At 44.0% G+C, this 15872-nt stretch overlaps 1 protein-coding gene and 1 long non-coding RNA gene across 2 annotated transcripts in view; one reads left to right on the forward strand and one right to left on the reverse strand.

Annotated features, from left to right (window-relative positions):
- The window catches only part of TBX4 (T-box transcription factor 4), a 32952-nt gene extending 30218 nt beyond the window's left edge, over window positions 1-2734 (forward strand). Inside the window, exon 8 of the mRNA XM_032129993.1 lies at window positions 31-2734. Within this exon, the coding sequence (XP_031985884.1) occupies window positions 31-653 (623 nt within the window). The 3' untranslated portion in view covers window positions 654-2734. The remainder of the gene's footprint in view (window positions 1-30) is intronic.
- Window positions 2729-14113, reverse strand: LOC116453963. Its single transcript, XR_004243976.1, has 3 exons — window positions 10485-14113; window positions 8770-8901; window positions 2729-8454 (listed from the first exon to the last, which is right to left on the reverse strand). It is a non-coding gene; the product is annotated as an uncharacterized LOC116453963 (long non-coding RNA).
- Window positions 14114-15872: the final 1759 nt, after the last annotated feature.

Consider the following 15872-nt stretch of genomic DNA (forward strand, 5'->3'; position numbering starts at 1 on the left):
CTGCTCCTGAATCTCAATTTGTTTTTGCAGAAAGCGCTCGGCACCTGGACCTGCCCTGCAAACGCTCCTACCTGGACGCCTCATCCTCGGTGGGGGACGATCACTATTTCCGCTCGCCGCCGCCCTACGAGCAGCAGATGCTGAGCCCGTCCTACTGCGGCGAGGTGGCCCCGCGGGAGGCCTGCATGTACTCTGGCTCCGGCGCCGACATCGCCGCCGTCTCGGCCGTCGACGATCTGCCGCCCCCGCCGCCCCCCCTGAGCTGCAATATGTGGACTTCAGTCGCACCTTACACCAGCTACAGCGTCCAGACAATGGAGACTGTCCCCTACCAGCCCTTCCCTCCTCACTTCACCGCCACCACCATGATGCCGCGGCTCCCGGCCATTGCGGGCCAGGGCTCGCAGCCGCCGGGCAACGGCCCCTTCAGCGTGTACAACCAGCTGTCCCAGTCTCAGGTCCGGGAGCGCGTTCCCGCCTCGTCCTTCCCCAGGGAAAGGGTGCACCCGTCCGTGTGCGAGAGGAAACCCCCCTCCCCGCACCTGAACGCGGCCAACGAGTTCCTGTACTCACAGAGCTTCTCCCTGTCCAGGGAGTCGTCGCTGCAGTATCATTCAGGGATGGGGACTGTGGAGAACTGGACTGACGGGTGACCCCAGGGCCCAGCGATGCCTCAGCCAACGTTACTGCTCCAGGACAGTGTTTAATCAGTGTTGATACCTGTGGGTAACTTGCACTTCAGTGAGACACATGTGCATTTCCAGAGGGATTTGTGTGGGTGAAGAGCTTGTATCTTCAGGCACACAGAGAATTCCATCTCCTGTCCCAGTGGGTTGGATTCATCAGGCTCTTACTAACTCCCAAATAAATTCATTCTCGTGTCTTCATCCGGTAGAAACCATCTTCATGACTAATGAGTGATGTAGCTAGTCATGTTCTTTTGCTTGTAATGTTAAACATCCGTGAGCAAATTTTGGCTATTTGGGAAAAATATGAGCTTCACTTTTACGGTCCTTGGCTCATGAAGCCACAATCTCCCAAAACTCCAAGGAAAAAGCCATTTGATCGGTTGCATAACTCGAGGACTGCCATGGCAGCACTTCTGTAGCCCTTTTGATCTGTAGAGATTCCTTGTTCCTCTGGAAGCGAGGGAGCAGTGGGAGCACGGGGCCGGCAGGAGCGCGGGGTCCGGGAGCTGCGGGGTCCAGGAGCTGCGGGGTCAGGGAGCTGCGGTGCCGCCCCGGCGCCTCCCAGGCAGCGCAGGGTCCGTGCCACGGGCACAGAGGAGAAGGCACGGATGCACAAATGTCTCTTCTTGCCCCCACACCGCCGTCGGTCCTGGCTGTGGGAAGCGAAGAAGTGAAGAGTTAAGCCCGAGGCCAAACAGCAAATTAATTGCAGCGTTAGGAACAGACCCAGTGTCTTCAGACTCCCATCCCTTGATTGAATCACACTTGCTTATTGCAATATATTTATGAAGTTTAAGCTTAAAAAGTCGCTAATACTTTCCAGAACCAATTTCTGTATTTGCTGGTCCTTGATTTCTTTCGTATTCAGCTGAAATGTGCCTTTTGTGCTATGTTCTTTTCTTTTGCAGCTAACTCAGACAGAATTGTTTTCAGCCTAAAGGAGGCCTAGAGGAATGTTTTCTCAATGGCGGGGTGGGGAAGGAAGAGCTCCCAAGACCTGTCAGGCTCTACAGTGTACAAATCTTTGTAGAACAGGTCAAATCTGTAACCAGTGTATTCATTGCTCCTTTTGTTTACTGTGGAAGTGTCCAGAGCTGATTCCTTCAGGCTGGCTTTGCCCTCTGCAGTGTCCCTGTGAGTTGTTGAGGGGGGTCGGTCACATTGGTTGGATCTGATGATCTTAGAGGTCGTTTCCAACTTCAGTGACTCTGTAAGGAGGCTGACACTCACGTGGCGAGGCAGTGGCGTTCCTTCTGGGACAAAACTCCACTGCCTTCACTCACAAAGCTCCTGTCCCAGTCCGGCCTGCAGTGTCCATCCTGCTGAGCTCCCAGGCAATGCCGCCAAGGGACGGTGACACAGAGGTGATGCTGGAGTTTGGTTCCACTGAAGAGCACAATATTCAAGCTTTAGTCATTGCACAGTGGGGTTTTTTTAATTCTTCCCACTGCTTCCCAAACGAGCAAAGGCAAAAAGCTGAAATCCAGGTTTGGAAGTCGGGAAGTGCTTCTGTGTTTTGGTGAATCCATCCCAGGAAGGAGCCCGCTGGATGAGGGTGGCCGTGACACAGCCCCGAGGTCACATTTCAACCAGGACAGTTCCCTGCACCCACTCAGCAGAATTCGTGTGTGACTGGTGTGGATTTTGTAACCAGATTTTGGAAATCACTACAATGTTTGCATGCTGAATAGCTATTTATATACATATATATTTTATATATATATATATATATAAAATTATATATATCACAAATGCAGGCCACGTGTCCAATTCAGCTTTGCTTTTGACAAATGAAATACTTAATAAAAATGAATGTTGCAAAGGGGTTTTTTTTTTTGGAAAGACATCTATTTAAGATTTTTTTTTTATTACACACCTTTGATGTAAAAACTAAGAATTGGTTAGATAAAAAAAACATATACTACAGATAAATCTTTATTAGAAACCACAGTAGATACAGGCAGTATGAAATTTTTAAATGTTTGTTACATAGCATGGACATTTTATTTTACATATCAAAACATAAAGTCATTTTACTACTATAAGCTGTCTCTGGGTGCATTTCAATAATTAGTATAAAAATGTTCCATGGTGAATTAAGATGCCTCGTCTCTCTTCTGTCTCCTGCTGCCTGACTTCACCAACCTCACACTTGCCAAGGTGCACACCTGACCCTTTTTTCACCATCTCAAAGCTCCACCATCGGATTTTAGGTGCCCATGGCAGGGGTTTGGGTTTATTTGGCATTTTTCTGGTGTTTGTTTTAGAGGACACGTGAGTTGATCTGAGCACCGAGTTAAGAGCACCACTGATCAGCAGAGCACCAAAGCCACGTCCCTGTGCCCAGGGGCAGCTCAGTGACAGTGACAATGGTAAAGAATCAAAGGTTGGAGGGAGGGGGGAGAGGTCTGGGGGTGTCACGGCCCAGAATCTGAAGTGCTCAGTTCATTTCTCATCGTGACACTGGATCAACACTGAACCAGACAAATGCTGCCACTGTAACCCCAAAATGAGTGGGGTCAGCAGCCCAGGGTGCAAAGGAAAAGCTGCCTGGATCTTCTGCCTGTTTCACAAAGGTGACCAACACAATAACAATGCCATTTTTAATGAGCAATCACTGCTGCTATTTTTAACCATTTTTCATGTACCTTCTGCTCATCCATGCAGTATTTACTGATTTAAGGCAGTTTAAAAAATAATTCCTGTAAGAATCATCCCCGAACCTTTCAGCAGGGGGTGTAGAAAAAGCTTGGTCATGGAATTAATGCAAGTTTTACCTGGCAGCCTTTGCAAAGGGCACGGCCCAGGCTCTGTCCCAAAGCAGCCACTGGAGCTGAGCGAGTGCCCCGGGAATCCCTGTGCCAAATAATGAGCTTTTCCTTATAAAAATAGCACAGGACATTTGTGAGCACAGGACCTGATTGGGAAAGGCTGAGTTAGCATAAAAATGTGCAAAATTTGGACATATGCTAATCTGGTCATCTGGGCTCCTTTTATAGGCACTGGAGAGAGATCAGACACTGAGATTACATGGGATGAATCATTCTCCAGTGATGATCTTTTTCCACTCAGAGGAATCCAGTTCAGCCACTTAAAGCAGATTTCCCATTTCCAAATGACTAAAAAAGTCATGTTAGTGGGATCCCCCTCCTGTGTGACTTTGACAAAAACATTCAGGCAATATTGAATTATTTACATTACAAATCCTACTCAACCTGAGCACAGGAAAAATAAAAAAGCTGATTATATTCATTTATGGGATGGAAACAGGTTGTTCTTTTTCAGTTTGCTTTGTTTTCATTGCAAGATTTCTAACCTGGGTTATGTGTCCAGTCCCAATCCCAAGCCAAGGCTCCCAGGTGAGGCACCCGGGTTCCATTTGGTTTCTCCTGCTTTTCCCACCTGGAAAGGCTCGGCAGGTGCTGATCCTGATCGAGATCCTGGCTGAGCAGGATCATTCCCAGGGATGAAGAACCAGAGCACAGCAATCCCGAATGTCCTGGAGGATCCACTCTGTTTGCTTTTCAAATCAGAAACACTAAACTGGGGACATCACTAAAAAAAAATCCCAACAACCTGCACAGCTTTAAAAGAGATCAAGTGTGCTTACTGTGTCCCAGTTTGATTTACTACAGTTTAAACAGCTTTTAATTCTCAAGAATGTGGAGGTTCATGTGTGTGGAGGCTTTTCCAGCCCCGGAGTTGCAGCCGGGAATGGCAATCCAAGCTCAGGGAAACCGGGCCCATTTCAAATCAGATTAAAGCAAAAATTAGCAAGTGAGAAAAACCTGAATACACACGAGGACCGTTTTCCATTGATGTGCTCTAATCTGTACTAAAAGGCCCAGGGAATTTTTTAATTCTGTTTTTCTTTAAGGTAGATGTCCAAATTTAATATTGGCTCAGGCAGCCTCAGTTCCACCAAGCCCAGCAGCACTCGGTGCCAGCACTGAGCTTGGACTTCCCTCTAAATAGAACAAATATTTGTATCAGCTTGCTGAGAATGTGAGTAATAGGAAAATTTGCCAAAATTTAAACAAGCTAAACTTCAGTCCTGCCAAAAGCCCCACCATTCAATTTGGCATCATTGGCAGCTCGCAGGCTCAAGAGGGGCCTAAGTCTGGAAGAGCTGGGGTGTTTTTGGCAAACATGAATTTATTTTTCTCTCTCTCCACATTTTGGAAAATTTGTGCCTCTCCGTATTAATTTATGATGTCATTAAATAATTCTTTTTGCAGCTTGTATAGAAAGAATGTTTCTTTTGAAGATGAGAACTCCCCTGAGGATGGTTATAGTGAAAAATTCCAGCCAGAGGGAAAAAAAACCCCTCCTTTCTCCTTGGCCACTCATGTTTCTGCAGTAGTGCTTCAACAGCAAAAAAATCTACAGTATTTTAATTTAAGGACCTGCTCTAAGGAGGTGCCATGCACTTGACTGTGACAAGAGACAGCCTAAATTCAATGTGATTGGAGGGGTTTTATTCCTGTGATAGCAGGCTGGAAGAGAAACCATGAGCCTGTGACTTGCTGATAGAAAACATCACGTTTTGAACTGAATTGCTCTCTGCAAAGAACAGGATCAAGATTAAAAATGAAAGAAAATAAAATACTGGGAGTGGTACAAACAAAGCACAAAACCTTGTCCAACATGAACCTTATTTACTGTGAAAACACTGCCACGAGAGAGAAATGCCTATAAAACCTCCCTGCAGATGCTGGGGTTTAGGTGGTGGTTTCATCACAGGGTTCACAGCCTCTCCTTGCACCAGCACTGGCCAGGACAGCCCAGCCTGTGTCCTACTTAAACCAAAATTAAATTTAAACCTGGCACGGGCTGCTCAGCCTCACTGAGAAATGGTTGGGGTAACAGCAAGGGAAAGTGGTGCCCTTGGGGCTTTGTGGCACCTTGCTGGGTGTTTGTGGCCTCCAAACCCCCATTCCTGCCAGGAAGATCCTTTTCCTGGTCATGGCCAGCAAATGTTCCTGTCTGAGCCCTTTTGGGAACGCCAGGTCAGGTGTCACAGTGGATTTACAAAGAGTTGCAGCAAGGTACCTCCAGGATGGAAATTGCCCTCCTGAGCCCCAGCCCACCTTTGGAACTGGGTCCTGAGAGAAGGAAATAAAAAGTAGATTAATTAGTGCAAAGTGCTAGTAATGCTAATTCAGTTAAATTCAGGATAATTGCAACTTTTGTTAATTAGAAACTCATTTAATAAAAGAAAAGCAAACCCCACTGGAATGAGAAGAGGGGGAATAACTACAACAGGTCACAAGGCTCTTGTTCCACTGAAAAATACTGATGGGGAAGAGGTTTGAATGATACTTGGTAAAGGCCAATATTTTTTTTGTTCTAATTATTTTTGTTCTAATTTCCCCTAGTTCTCAGGAAACACTAATTTTTGGCTTTGAACCATGCACTGCTGCAGTTTTGAGGAACATTTTCAGTGGGGTTGTATTTACAAACTGGTGGAAAGTTGACTTTTTAATAAGAAAAATGAGGTGGAATGTCAGTACTGTCTACTTGGGCAGCAACGATTTTAACAGTCCTGAAAGACAAAATTTGACACATGTATCTTCTAGTTGGGAGGTTCACACTGATAACAGGACATGGGGCCAGATTTGTGTACTAATCCTCAGCCCCTGCCAGCAGGGATGGACACATCCTCAAACAAGTATTTACTGGAGAACAACATGTACAGAGAACAATGTGTGCAACACCATTCCTGCCCTACACAGCCTTACGTCAGGCAGGCAGCAATGCCTGATCCAGTTCAGCAGAGATGAAAAGCAGTATTTTTGTGTTTACATGCCAAAATCCTAAGGCTCAGTCCTATTTCTGTTGAAGTCAATAGGAAAACTTTTATAGACTTCAGTGTAGCAGGACCAGCCCTTTAATCTTCCCTTCAGCAAGCCCAGCCTGCAGCCTTGGCTGTGCAGTGCAGTTTAGGAATGAGCCACGGAGTATTTGAGTTTGATGGATGACACAGCCACACTGAAAATTGCAGTTTACTCATGCCCAGGGTATCTGAGCAGCTACTGAGAGAATAACAAAAGTCTGAATCTAAAACTGTGTCGTGTTTAATATCAGTTGTGGATCAAATACAGGACAGGATAGCTGAAAACCTAACAGAATAATACTCAAACCATTGATTATCCCCTCTAAATCCAAGAGTTCATTTTAGCCTGAAACTTTGGAGCAGATTGCCCTGGACATGAGGAATCAATCACGGGACATCCTGGAAAGGTGATGAACTTGCCTGGTGCATCAGAGTAATCTGAAACAGTCGGTGTGTGAGGGCTGCCCAGGCTGAAGGCAGAGGGGACAGCTCCTGAGCAGCCACGTCCAGGGCAGGAATGGCAGTGGGAACAGGGAATCCTTTCCATTTACACTAGAAAAATCAAAGTAGCCACAGTGGCTCACCTGATCAGACATCTTTGGGCAAGGACTTGGTCTAAGCCTCACTCAAGAGAACACCAAAAGCGATGAAGAGTAAAAGGATTTTAGCCAAATAAAAATTCTGCTTGAAATGAGTCTGTTCTTCCTTCTCATCTTTCTGATGACACAGCCAGTTCAAAGCTTGGAGAGATCCTCCCACTCCCCCTCACCCTTTCCTTCCCACCATTTATCATTCTGAAGGCAAGGAGACAGGTTAGGGGCAGGAAGGCTTCCACTGGGATTTCTGTCCAGGATCACAGCGCAGGGCTGGATTTACGCCCAGCATTAGAACTGAGCACATGCCTGTAGCCCCTCTCCCTTTCCCCATGAGTAACAGGAAGGGAGAAAGGGATTTTAACTCTGGATGAACATTGCCCAAGCTCTCCAAGCCTGGGAGGTGTCAGTGCAGTGGGCTGGAGGGGTTTGCTTGGAAAGCAAACACTGTCCTTTAAGACATACAGGACATTCAGCATGAGGCAGTGAGGGTTGGAATACTGATATCCCTGTGGATCCACTGACCATCCTCCCCGGGGTGACACAGAAATCTCAGAGCAGCAGAGACATTAAATCCAGAATGTGGAAACTGAAATGCCCCAAAGCTCTGAGAATTCAGGGGAGTAAGAGCTGAGTGAGCAGTGCTGTGAGCTCACTGTATTCAGTGTCTGCTGCACACAGCCCCCTCCCCTACCAAATGCTGGGTTAAACATGCAAAGAAGTCTCTACTAAGATCTCATTTAGACCAACTAAAACTGAAAACCAGCAGATGTGGAGCTAAACCCCCACACTGACCTGTATTCCTCTCAGCTGGGCAAACCAGCTTCCATGGCAGGCTATGGACTCCATGAAATTCAGGATTTACAAATGCTCCTACCCCCAGCAATGACCCAGCCCTTAGTGAATTATTTGTTTCTCTCATGCATAACACAGAAATAACATCCCCTCACCTCTGGGAAGTAGTTAATTAGATTGTCCCAAAATCAGTTTTCATCCTACTAACAGCAAAAGAAGGGGAAGCAGGAAGTCAGGGACTAGGAATTAAATACAGGGAAAATATGAGCTGGAAAACTTAAAGGAGGAGAGAAAGTGGGAAGAATAAAAATAAAAAAATTAAATATAAATGCTCTTTTCTTGCCCAGGAGCAAAAGCAACAGGCAAAGGAGTTGCAGTGTTGGATGGGTTATGAGTTGTGTTCAGTGCATCACTGAGTGTGGAGCCAAAAACGTCAGTGATACAGAGAGGCTGAGGTTGTTCTGCTCACTTCTTTTTGCTGCTTCTCTTCTCATCCTATGGGTAACACAGCCTTGCTTTTCACAGCTTGAAAAACAGGTCTCTGAAAATGTGCAAAAAATGAGAAAAGTAACTTTTATCCCATTTAAGACAGACTAAACATCCCCTTCCTCCTGGGATCTCTTATTACTCCTTCGGTTAAGTTTCAATTTAGCAGGTACATGGGCCAGTCCTGATTATCACATTGATGCTAATAAAAAAAATCTTATTAATTTCCAAATGACAGGATATTCTCCTTCCACAGATCCTGTATGACCCTTTTCTGACAGGCTAATACAGAAATAATTCCTTACTTGGCTCCAGCACCACATTCAAAGGTTTCCTTGGAAATACTTTGTTCCTTTCTGTTGTTTCTTACTGTGGATTGAGATCCTTTGTGTGGCAGTGGCTCCTTGAATTGGTTTTCCACAGCTGAGCTTCTTTTGTGTCCTTCCCAGTTTTCCTTTCCACAGATACTGGAGTGCACCATTTCAATGAATCATGCTTTCTTCTAATAAAATATTATTTGAGTCCGATGCCAAAGGCCAGATTTCCATGAAAGAGATTCAGAATGAGAAATAAGTACAGCAAAAAGGATTTTTATTCTTCTGTGTTTCCCCCTCCACTCTCATTTTTGAGGGTCAGAGACTCCTTAGAAGACCAGTGGCATCAGAACTGATATACTTTAGTTTTGTTTAAGAGCTGCCTTTTCTGCTGGTCTGTCAGCTAAGCAGGGAGGTGTTTCCACCTTCCTCATCCTCCTGGGCAGGGGCATCAAGAGCCAGTTTAGTTCTTGATTCAACAGAATATCTCTTATTCCTCTGACCTTTCTCAGTTCCTAAAGCCAGGAGCCAGAGGCAGCTGCCAAGGGTCAGGACAGAGAACCACCAGGGGAAAAGCCTTTCCCCCAAGGGAAATCTCCTGGTGATGCCTCTCAGCCTCCTACCTCCCCTCTTGGCAAGGTGAAGACCCAACAGGAAAGTGTTCAAGCCAGTATTTGGGACATTTACAAGGCAGAGCAAAGCTGAGCCAGCCTCCCTGGCAGCAGGGATGGAGAGCTGGAATGAGGGATTTGGTTCCTGGCTGTGGATAACCACTGCCCAGAACTGCAGCGGGAGGATGGAAGTCAGCAGAGAGCACAGCAAACTCCAGCTTGCAAAAGTCACCCAAACTTAACAACAGGGATACACAGAGGAGCTGCTGTGTAGGACCCACAACCACAACTCCTCTGTCCCCTGCACACTGAGGGCTCCTCTGCTTTGGGTATTTGTTGCTGAACTGGCAACATCTTCAGCTTCTCAGGGTATCAACAATGCCTTTCATGTGTTGGTACCATGCCCTGAGCAGGGAACAACTGGGAATTGCCAGTGTAAAGTGATAGTAAAGGCTGTCCTCACATTTCATTTAATAGGGTACATTCCTTTTTGTAATATTGCTGAAAGTCCCTCAAATATAAGTGAAATAAAAACTGTTCTTTTACTTACTGCTAATAACAGCCAGTCGTGCTGTCCTTGAGAGCCACATATAAAAACAGCCAAGAAATATTTTCAAATGGTAAAATACTGCACTATAAATGAGACTTCTGGAGATGTTACCTAAATTAGCCTCGTTCAAATGCCTTTGTGATATTTAATCATAATCATAAAAGTCAGAGTGCTTTTGCCTTTCCATCAGAAACCAGCCTTATATGTTTTGCTAGTCCCAGCTCCACACTGGCTGGGTGTCGTGGTGTATAATTTCATAGACACAAAGACACTTCACTACCATAGCTCTCATTATTAAACAATATATTTTAATTGTCACCACCTTTCTCATATAGACATGGGCCAAATCTGCCCTTATTGGCTTCAACTGAGCTCCACAAGGGATGAATTTGGCTCAATATATATAAAAATACAGCAAGTCGAGTAATAAAAAGAAATGTTTGGGTTTCTTTTTTTATAGCAGCCGGGGTTTTTTTGCCATACGAACACACATGCCTGGCCAGTAAAATCCCCTGGTGAAGGACTAAAGTGTTTAAGACTTCATATGCAGAATAGCCCATGGTGTTTAATTACAATAGCAAAGATGCCATTCTATAAAAGCCTTTCTTACCTGGAGAAGGGATCCATGCTCTCCAATGAAGCTTAATTACCCAGGACATGCTGAGTTTTCCCCTCTGGCAATAACCTCTAACACCAATAACTCCGCTGGTTCTTTTGACATCTGAATAGCTGAATATTGTTAATTTTTGCTCTAATTTCCTTATTTGGATTACAGCTTTCCAGTGGCTTACTTCTGATGAAAGTATTGAGCATTAGAAGAGCTTCATTCCTGGGACATTCCTCTTTCTTTCTTCCACTTTTCCTTTGGAATTTCACGCTCTCTCAGCCTGCTCTGGCTCTCCTGCTCCCCCATCTCCTTCCCAGCATACTTGGCTCCAGATGGAGATTTATGCATTTCCCCTCCTGTGATCCTTTCCTGCTCCACCAGCAAGGTTTCAGCTTCATCCCAGGCCCAGAAGATGCAAATTTCTGCAGAATGAATTTACTTTAGACTTTAAAGGAAAAGCTTTACCTGGCTGCCAGGCACTCCCAAGTCATTGGTTTCACAGCTCTCTCACACACAAACACAGTGCACAGCACAGTAAAAATCCCCATCCAACTGATCTTATTTTGAGGAAACCGAATCTTTGTTATTTATTGAGTTCTATCAGATTTATAGCTCACATTTCTGCCGAACTTTCATTGATTCATAAGGAGAAGATTCCATTTTTACCTGGAAAACGCTGCTTTTTCGGGGAGGGGAGGAAACCTCTCCCTTGGAAAACGCTGGGATCTTGAGCCATGATTTAGAACCATCACCTGCATGATCCTCCTCATCCTCACTCCTGCATCCTCAGCTTTTGATGGAGCCAATTTCCTGAGTGCATGTGAAAGCCTGTGGCTGCAGCCTGGAACAATCCTACCTCAGTGCTTCCCTTCTGTTGTTGATCCTTTAATTTCCTCCAGCCGACTCCTGCAGGGGACTCGCAGTTTTATGCTACTCTTTTGGACTAATCATTTACAACTGACTTGAAAAAAAAATCCAAATCCCTTCTCTGCTGCTACTGCTCAATGGAAGGGTCACTAATTGGGATGTACTTCCAGCCAAAAGGCAACACAGGCTTAACAGCAATTCACAGCAACCTGAAAATTCTGCCCAAAGCTTTCTAACCAGACCAGTTATTTAGAATTTTACTCCAAAAATTAGGGTTGCAATCCATAAAATTCCTCTGCAGTGCAAATTTTCACACCTTGAAAAGCCAGGCGAGCAGGAGGTCATATAAAACTGATTAATGGATAAAATCACAGTATCAAGATCTCTTCTGATGGTTGGGAATGTTACACACAGGGCTCTTATCATGGGCACAGGTCTGGGCATGAAAAATACAAAATTGAAAAGGATCTGCAATTACAGATGTGGAAGAAAGGCACAAGCGGGATTGGAAGTTTAAAAACTTCCTTAGGGGGAGTTGTTACCTAATGACAAAACAGGAAACAACATGAAATACAGAAGGGACATCCATTAATTTCTCTGAATTATTGATGTTAGTGCTCTGTAAAACAGAGATCAAAACAGCAATTTTATTGTGTAAGAAAACCAATATTCATTTAAGGCTGTTTTAGTAAAAATATGTATTAAATTCCAACTAAAAGCTGAGAATCTGACCAACTTTTAGGCAACAGCCTTATTAATTTATCAAGTTAATGATGTAATCACAGATGCACATCCTTCCAAATACTTTTTTTTAATACTGTAGCTTGTCTGAGCTGTGCTAATAACAACTATCACAACAGTTGTGACTGAAACACACAGACATAAATGATCAGTTATTATAATTCTTTTTTGTATTTCTACATTACAGGTGATAAAACTGTTCTTGAAGAATTATTTTATTGCATTAAAGGATAAATTTATACAACAGTTGGATGCATTTTACACACCAGCAACCACTACAAGCTATAGTTAAACCTTTAAATGAATACAAGCACATTACTTGAAGTGAAAACAAACCCACAGTAGATTTTCAAGACCAGAAACAGGGTTTGCAGCTATTTCTGGCTGAATCAGTCAGTCAGAATTTCCTACAAATCAGTAAATTCAACCCTTTCACGCGCTCATGATAAAAACCGGACATTCAATTAAAAAAATATTCTGGCCTCCTAAGCCAAGTGTATTCCAAGCTACTTTAGGGACCAGAAAGGAGATTTTAGGGGACAGAAAGGAGACTTTAGGGGACAGAAAGGAGGAGCTAGAAGGGCTGGAGGATGGTTTAAGGGTTGGCTGTGCATGGCAGGAACAGCACGAGTGCAGCCGATTTATGCGCTGCTAATTCCTCCCTTAGACGATCAGCCTTAGACCGGTCTGATTTCAGCAGGAAAATCTCTGCATGGAGATCAACACTGGGCTCAGGCATAAGATCCTAATTATTTGAAAGGCATTTGTTTTCATAGCTTTTTTTTTTTTTTATGTGTCCAAGTCGATGGCATTTTAATGCCTTATTAAAAGGTTGTTTTACAGCAGCCCGTCTGTTCGCTCTCGGTGCCCATGGCTGTGCTTTGTGCTGCAGGATTTCACCTTCCACGCTGGCCAAAGAAATATTTTCCAAATTCCCTGTAAAAGTCGTGGATATTTCCTAAGACAAATAGTGGGAGGTTTTTACCTGCTCTAATTTGCCATTGATAGGGGAGATAGGATATGGATGTGTGTGTATGTCCCTCTGTTTATGGCCTGCTTGCAAAAAGGGTTTGTGTTCATTAAAGGATATTCTTGCTAGCTCGGGCCCAGTTTTATAGGGCTTTTTTAGTTACATAAACAAATGGAAATGTTTTCATTTCTGTTTTTTTTTTTTTTTAATTCAGTTGAAATCACAGCAAGACAAAATATGCCAAGGCTCCCCCTACCATGTTTGCAGCCCAGACATTGCCATGTGGGCTCTCTAAATGCACAAGAAATTAAAAAATGAGGCAATTCAAACTTGGAATAAAATGGAATTGATGAGAAGTTTTTATATTCAATTACTTTGAAGGGCATGTAAGGTAAACAAACATTCAAAAGTGGAAAGGAAGATAAAAATATGTCTACCAGCATTCAGAAAATCCCAGTGAAATATTTCTTTTAAACATATGGTGAAGCCTTTGCTTTGTTGCAGTCAAATGGCAGAACCCCCACTGAGTTCAATGGGGCCAGAATTTGTACCCAGGTAGCTCCTTCCCATCCCTCACACACAAATACGGTGCTGAACACCAGCTTGGTTGGGGTTGGCATTAATTAATTAAAGTCCTTTACTTATCTGTCTCATTAGTCCTGATGAATGCATGGCATGGATCAGCAAAACTCTTCTAAGACAAAATATCATCTAAATTGCCTGGTTTCAGTTCTGGAGGGTTCTGTAGCAGCAAGCAATAATGAACAGATGAGGGAAGCAGCCAGACCTACAAAAGAAATAGTATTTTAAGAGGACTGTACTTAGGGAGAAAAAAGGGTTTGCCTTTGTACATAAAGAGCTCTATTCATTAAAAGAAGTTTTTACAAATGTGGTTATTTCAAATAGTCGAAAAGTGTGAAATACACTTAAAATGAGTAAAATTTGTGGGTTTTCCTATGGGTTAAATATGTGCCATACTAATAAAGCTCTCCTCACACCTCTTCCTACCTCAGAGTCTTCGGCCTCATTCTGCAAGATGTTTTGAATTGAGGGAGCTCAGCACTTCCCTGGAATGGACCATTAGCCCTGCAAGGCCCAGCTTTGTAAAGATTTAAAGGAATCCTGAAGAAATCCTGTGAGCTGGACACTCAGTGAGGCACAGAGCAGTGTCCGTGACACACAAAAGTGAGCTCCTGGGGAGGAGCTACTCTGAGGAGCAGCTGCTATACTGAGCAGCTCAGTAAAGGAGAAATCAGAACAGAGACCGAGTCACCCAAATCAGAAACATCCAGCAACCTCAAACCTTCTTGCAGGCAGCCCCCAGCAGGTCAAATTTTAAAACAAAAATTGCCTGAATTCTGTGTAGGTGCTCAGACCTCGTGTTACTACAGGGCCCAAGCACCTCTCAAGTACAAATATATATACACATATATATGTATATATACACACCTATATATGTGGGGTCACTGATTCAGAGACCCCAATATCAGGCACATGTCACACCTGAGTCTGCTATTTCATGACAATGTGCTGGTTTCTGCAGGGCCATCTCCCATATCCAGTGCTCTTCTTCCCATTCCTGTTTTTAAAACCTAACTGGCACTTACACTGTATAAAACCCACATCAACAGCTTGTACATGAAAAAAACATCCCTGCCTCAGGTTTCATGAAATGTGCCCCTGTGATGCAGGTCAGCATTCCTGGATAACCCAGAGGAACCCAGCAGGACCATGGATTTACATGGGAGCTCATTCAACAGAGGTTTTATAAAGTGATGAAGATCTTTACAGGACTGATTTTCCAGTGTTTCACCCTTCCTACTGGTTGAAGAAAGCTTCCAACAGCTTTAAAATGAAACAAAGATGTTAAAATCTGATTATTTGTAAGTACCCAATTTCCAAGCTTTTTTCCTTGCAGTTTCCAGCCACACTGATGTGCAGAAGTTGAGATATCAGTGTTTAACATAAATGTGTTCAAACCCCTTTCCCCTCAGTTCTGTAACTCTGGTATCTGTTGCTGCACGTCAGTGAGACACCTGAAATGTAACATGACATCTCCAGGGGAGATTAGGTACAGAAAAATAAGACATTTTGGAAAGCACAGCTTAGATACGAAAATCTAAAAGCTGAATCTCTGCTGTAGCAAAATCCCCTCAAATTTTCACAGCACTTGGTTTAATGTAGCAATTATCAGTCCATTACTTAGTTCACATGCATTGACACCAGGAATCATATGATATTTTATATATAAACAGGGATAAAAACACATTTGTTTCTGCCACATGGTATTGTTACAGCCCTCCACCAAGGTACAGATTTCCTTTGCTTCATCCAACAGTAGAGATGGAGAATTTAATAGCAGAATAATCTTCCTTAACACAAAAAAATTAATAATTTCAATTTTGTGCTGTATATTTATGTCAGGAGAGACTAGTGGAGGATAGAGCCACGTGTTTCCCCAACACAACCATGCTGTTTAACAAAGTCCACAGCTGGAATCCCAGAACAGGAGCTGTTGTCTTCACCCACTGCTCCAAATTCCTGTCCCAAAGGGAAGACTTCCAGGAGAGCCACTTGGACAATCGGGCATCAGACTTTGTCAGGGGTTCCCAGGTGACCTTTTCCTGATGTTCTGTGATAGGCAGCGTTGGGGAGGAACCTCCAAGGTTGCTCTCTAGATGAAGCTGTGCCCGAGCCTGTCTCACACCACAGAATCCCAGTTCCTGCCTTCCACATCCTGCAGAGTCCCTGCAGCCTGCCAGGGTTTGGCCAACCCACACATCCCTCTCCAAAGGAACCACAGTGAAACCTTC

The sequence above is a fragment of the Corvus moneduloides genome, chromosome 20, assembly GCF_009650955.1.
Source record: "Corvus moneduloides isolate bCorMon1 chromosome 20, bCorMon1.pri, whole genome shotgun sequence".
Taxonomy (NCBI): Eukaryota; Metazoa; Chordata; class Aves; order Passeriformes; family Corvidae; genus Corvus; species Corvus moneduloides.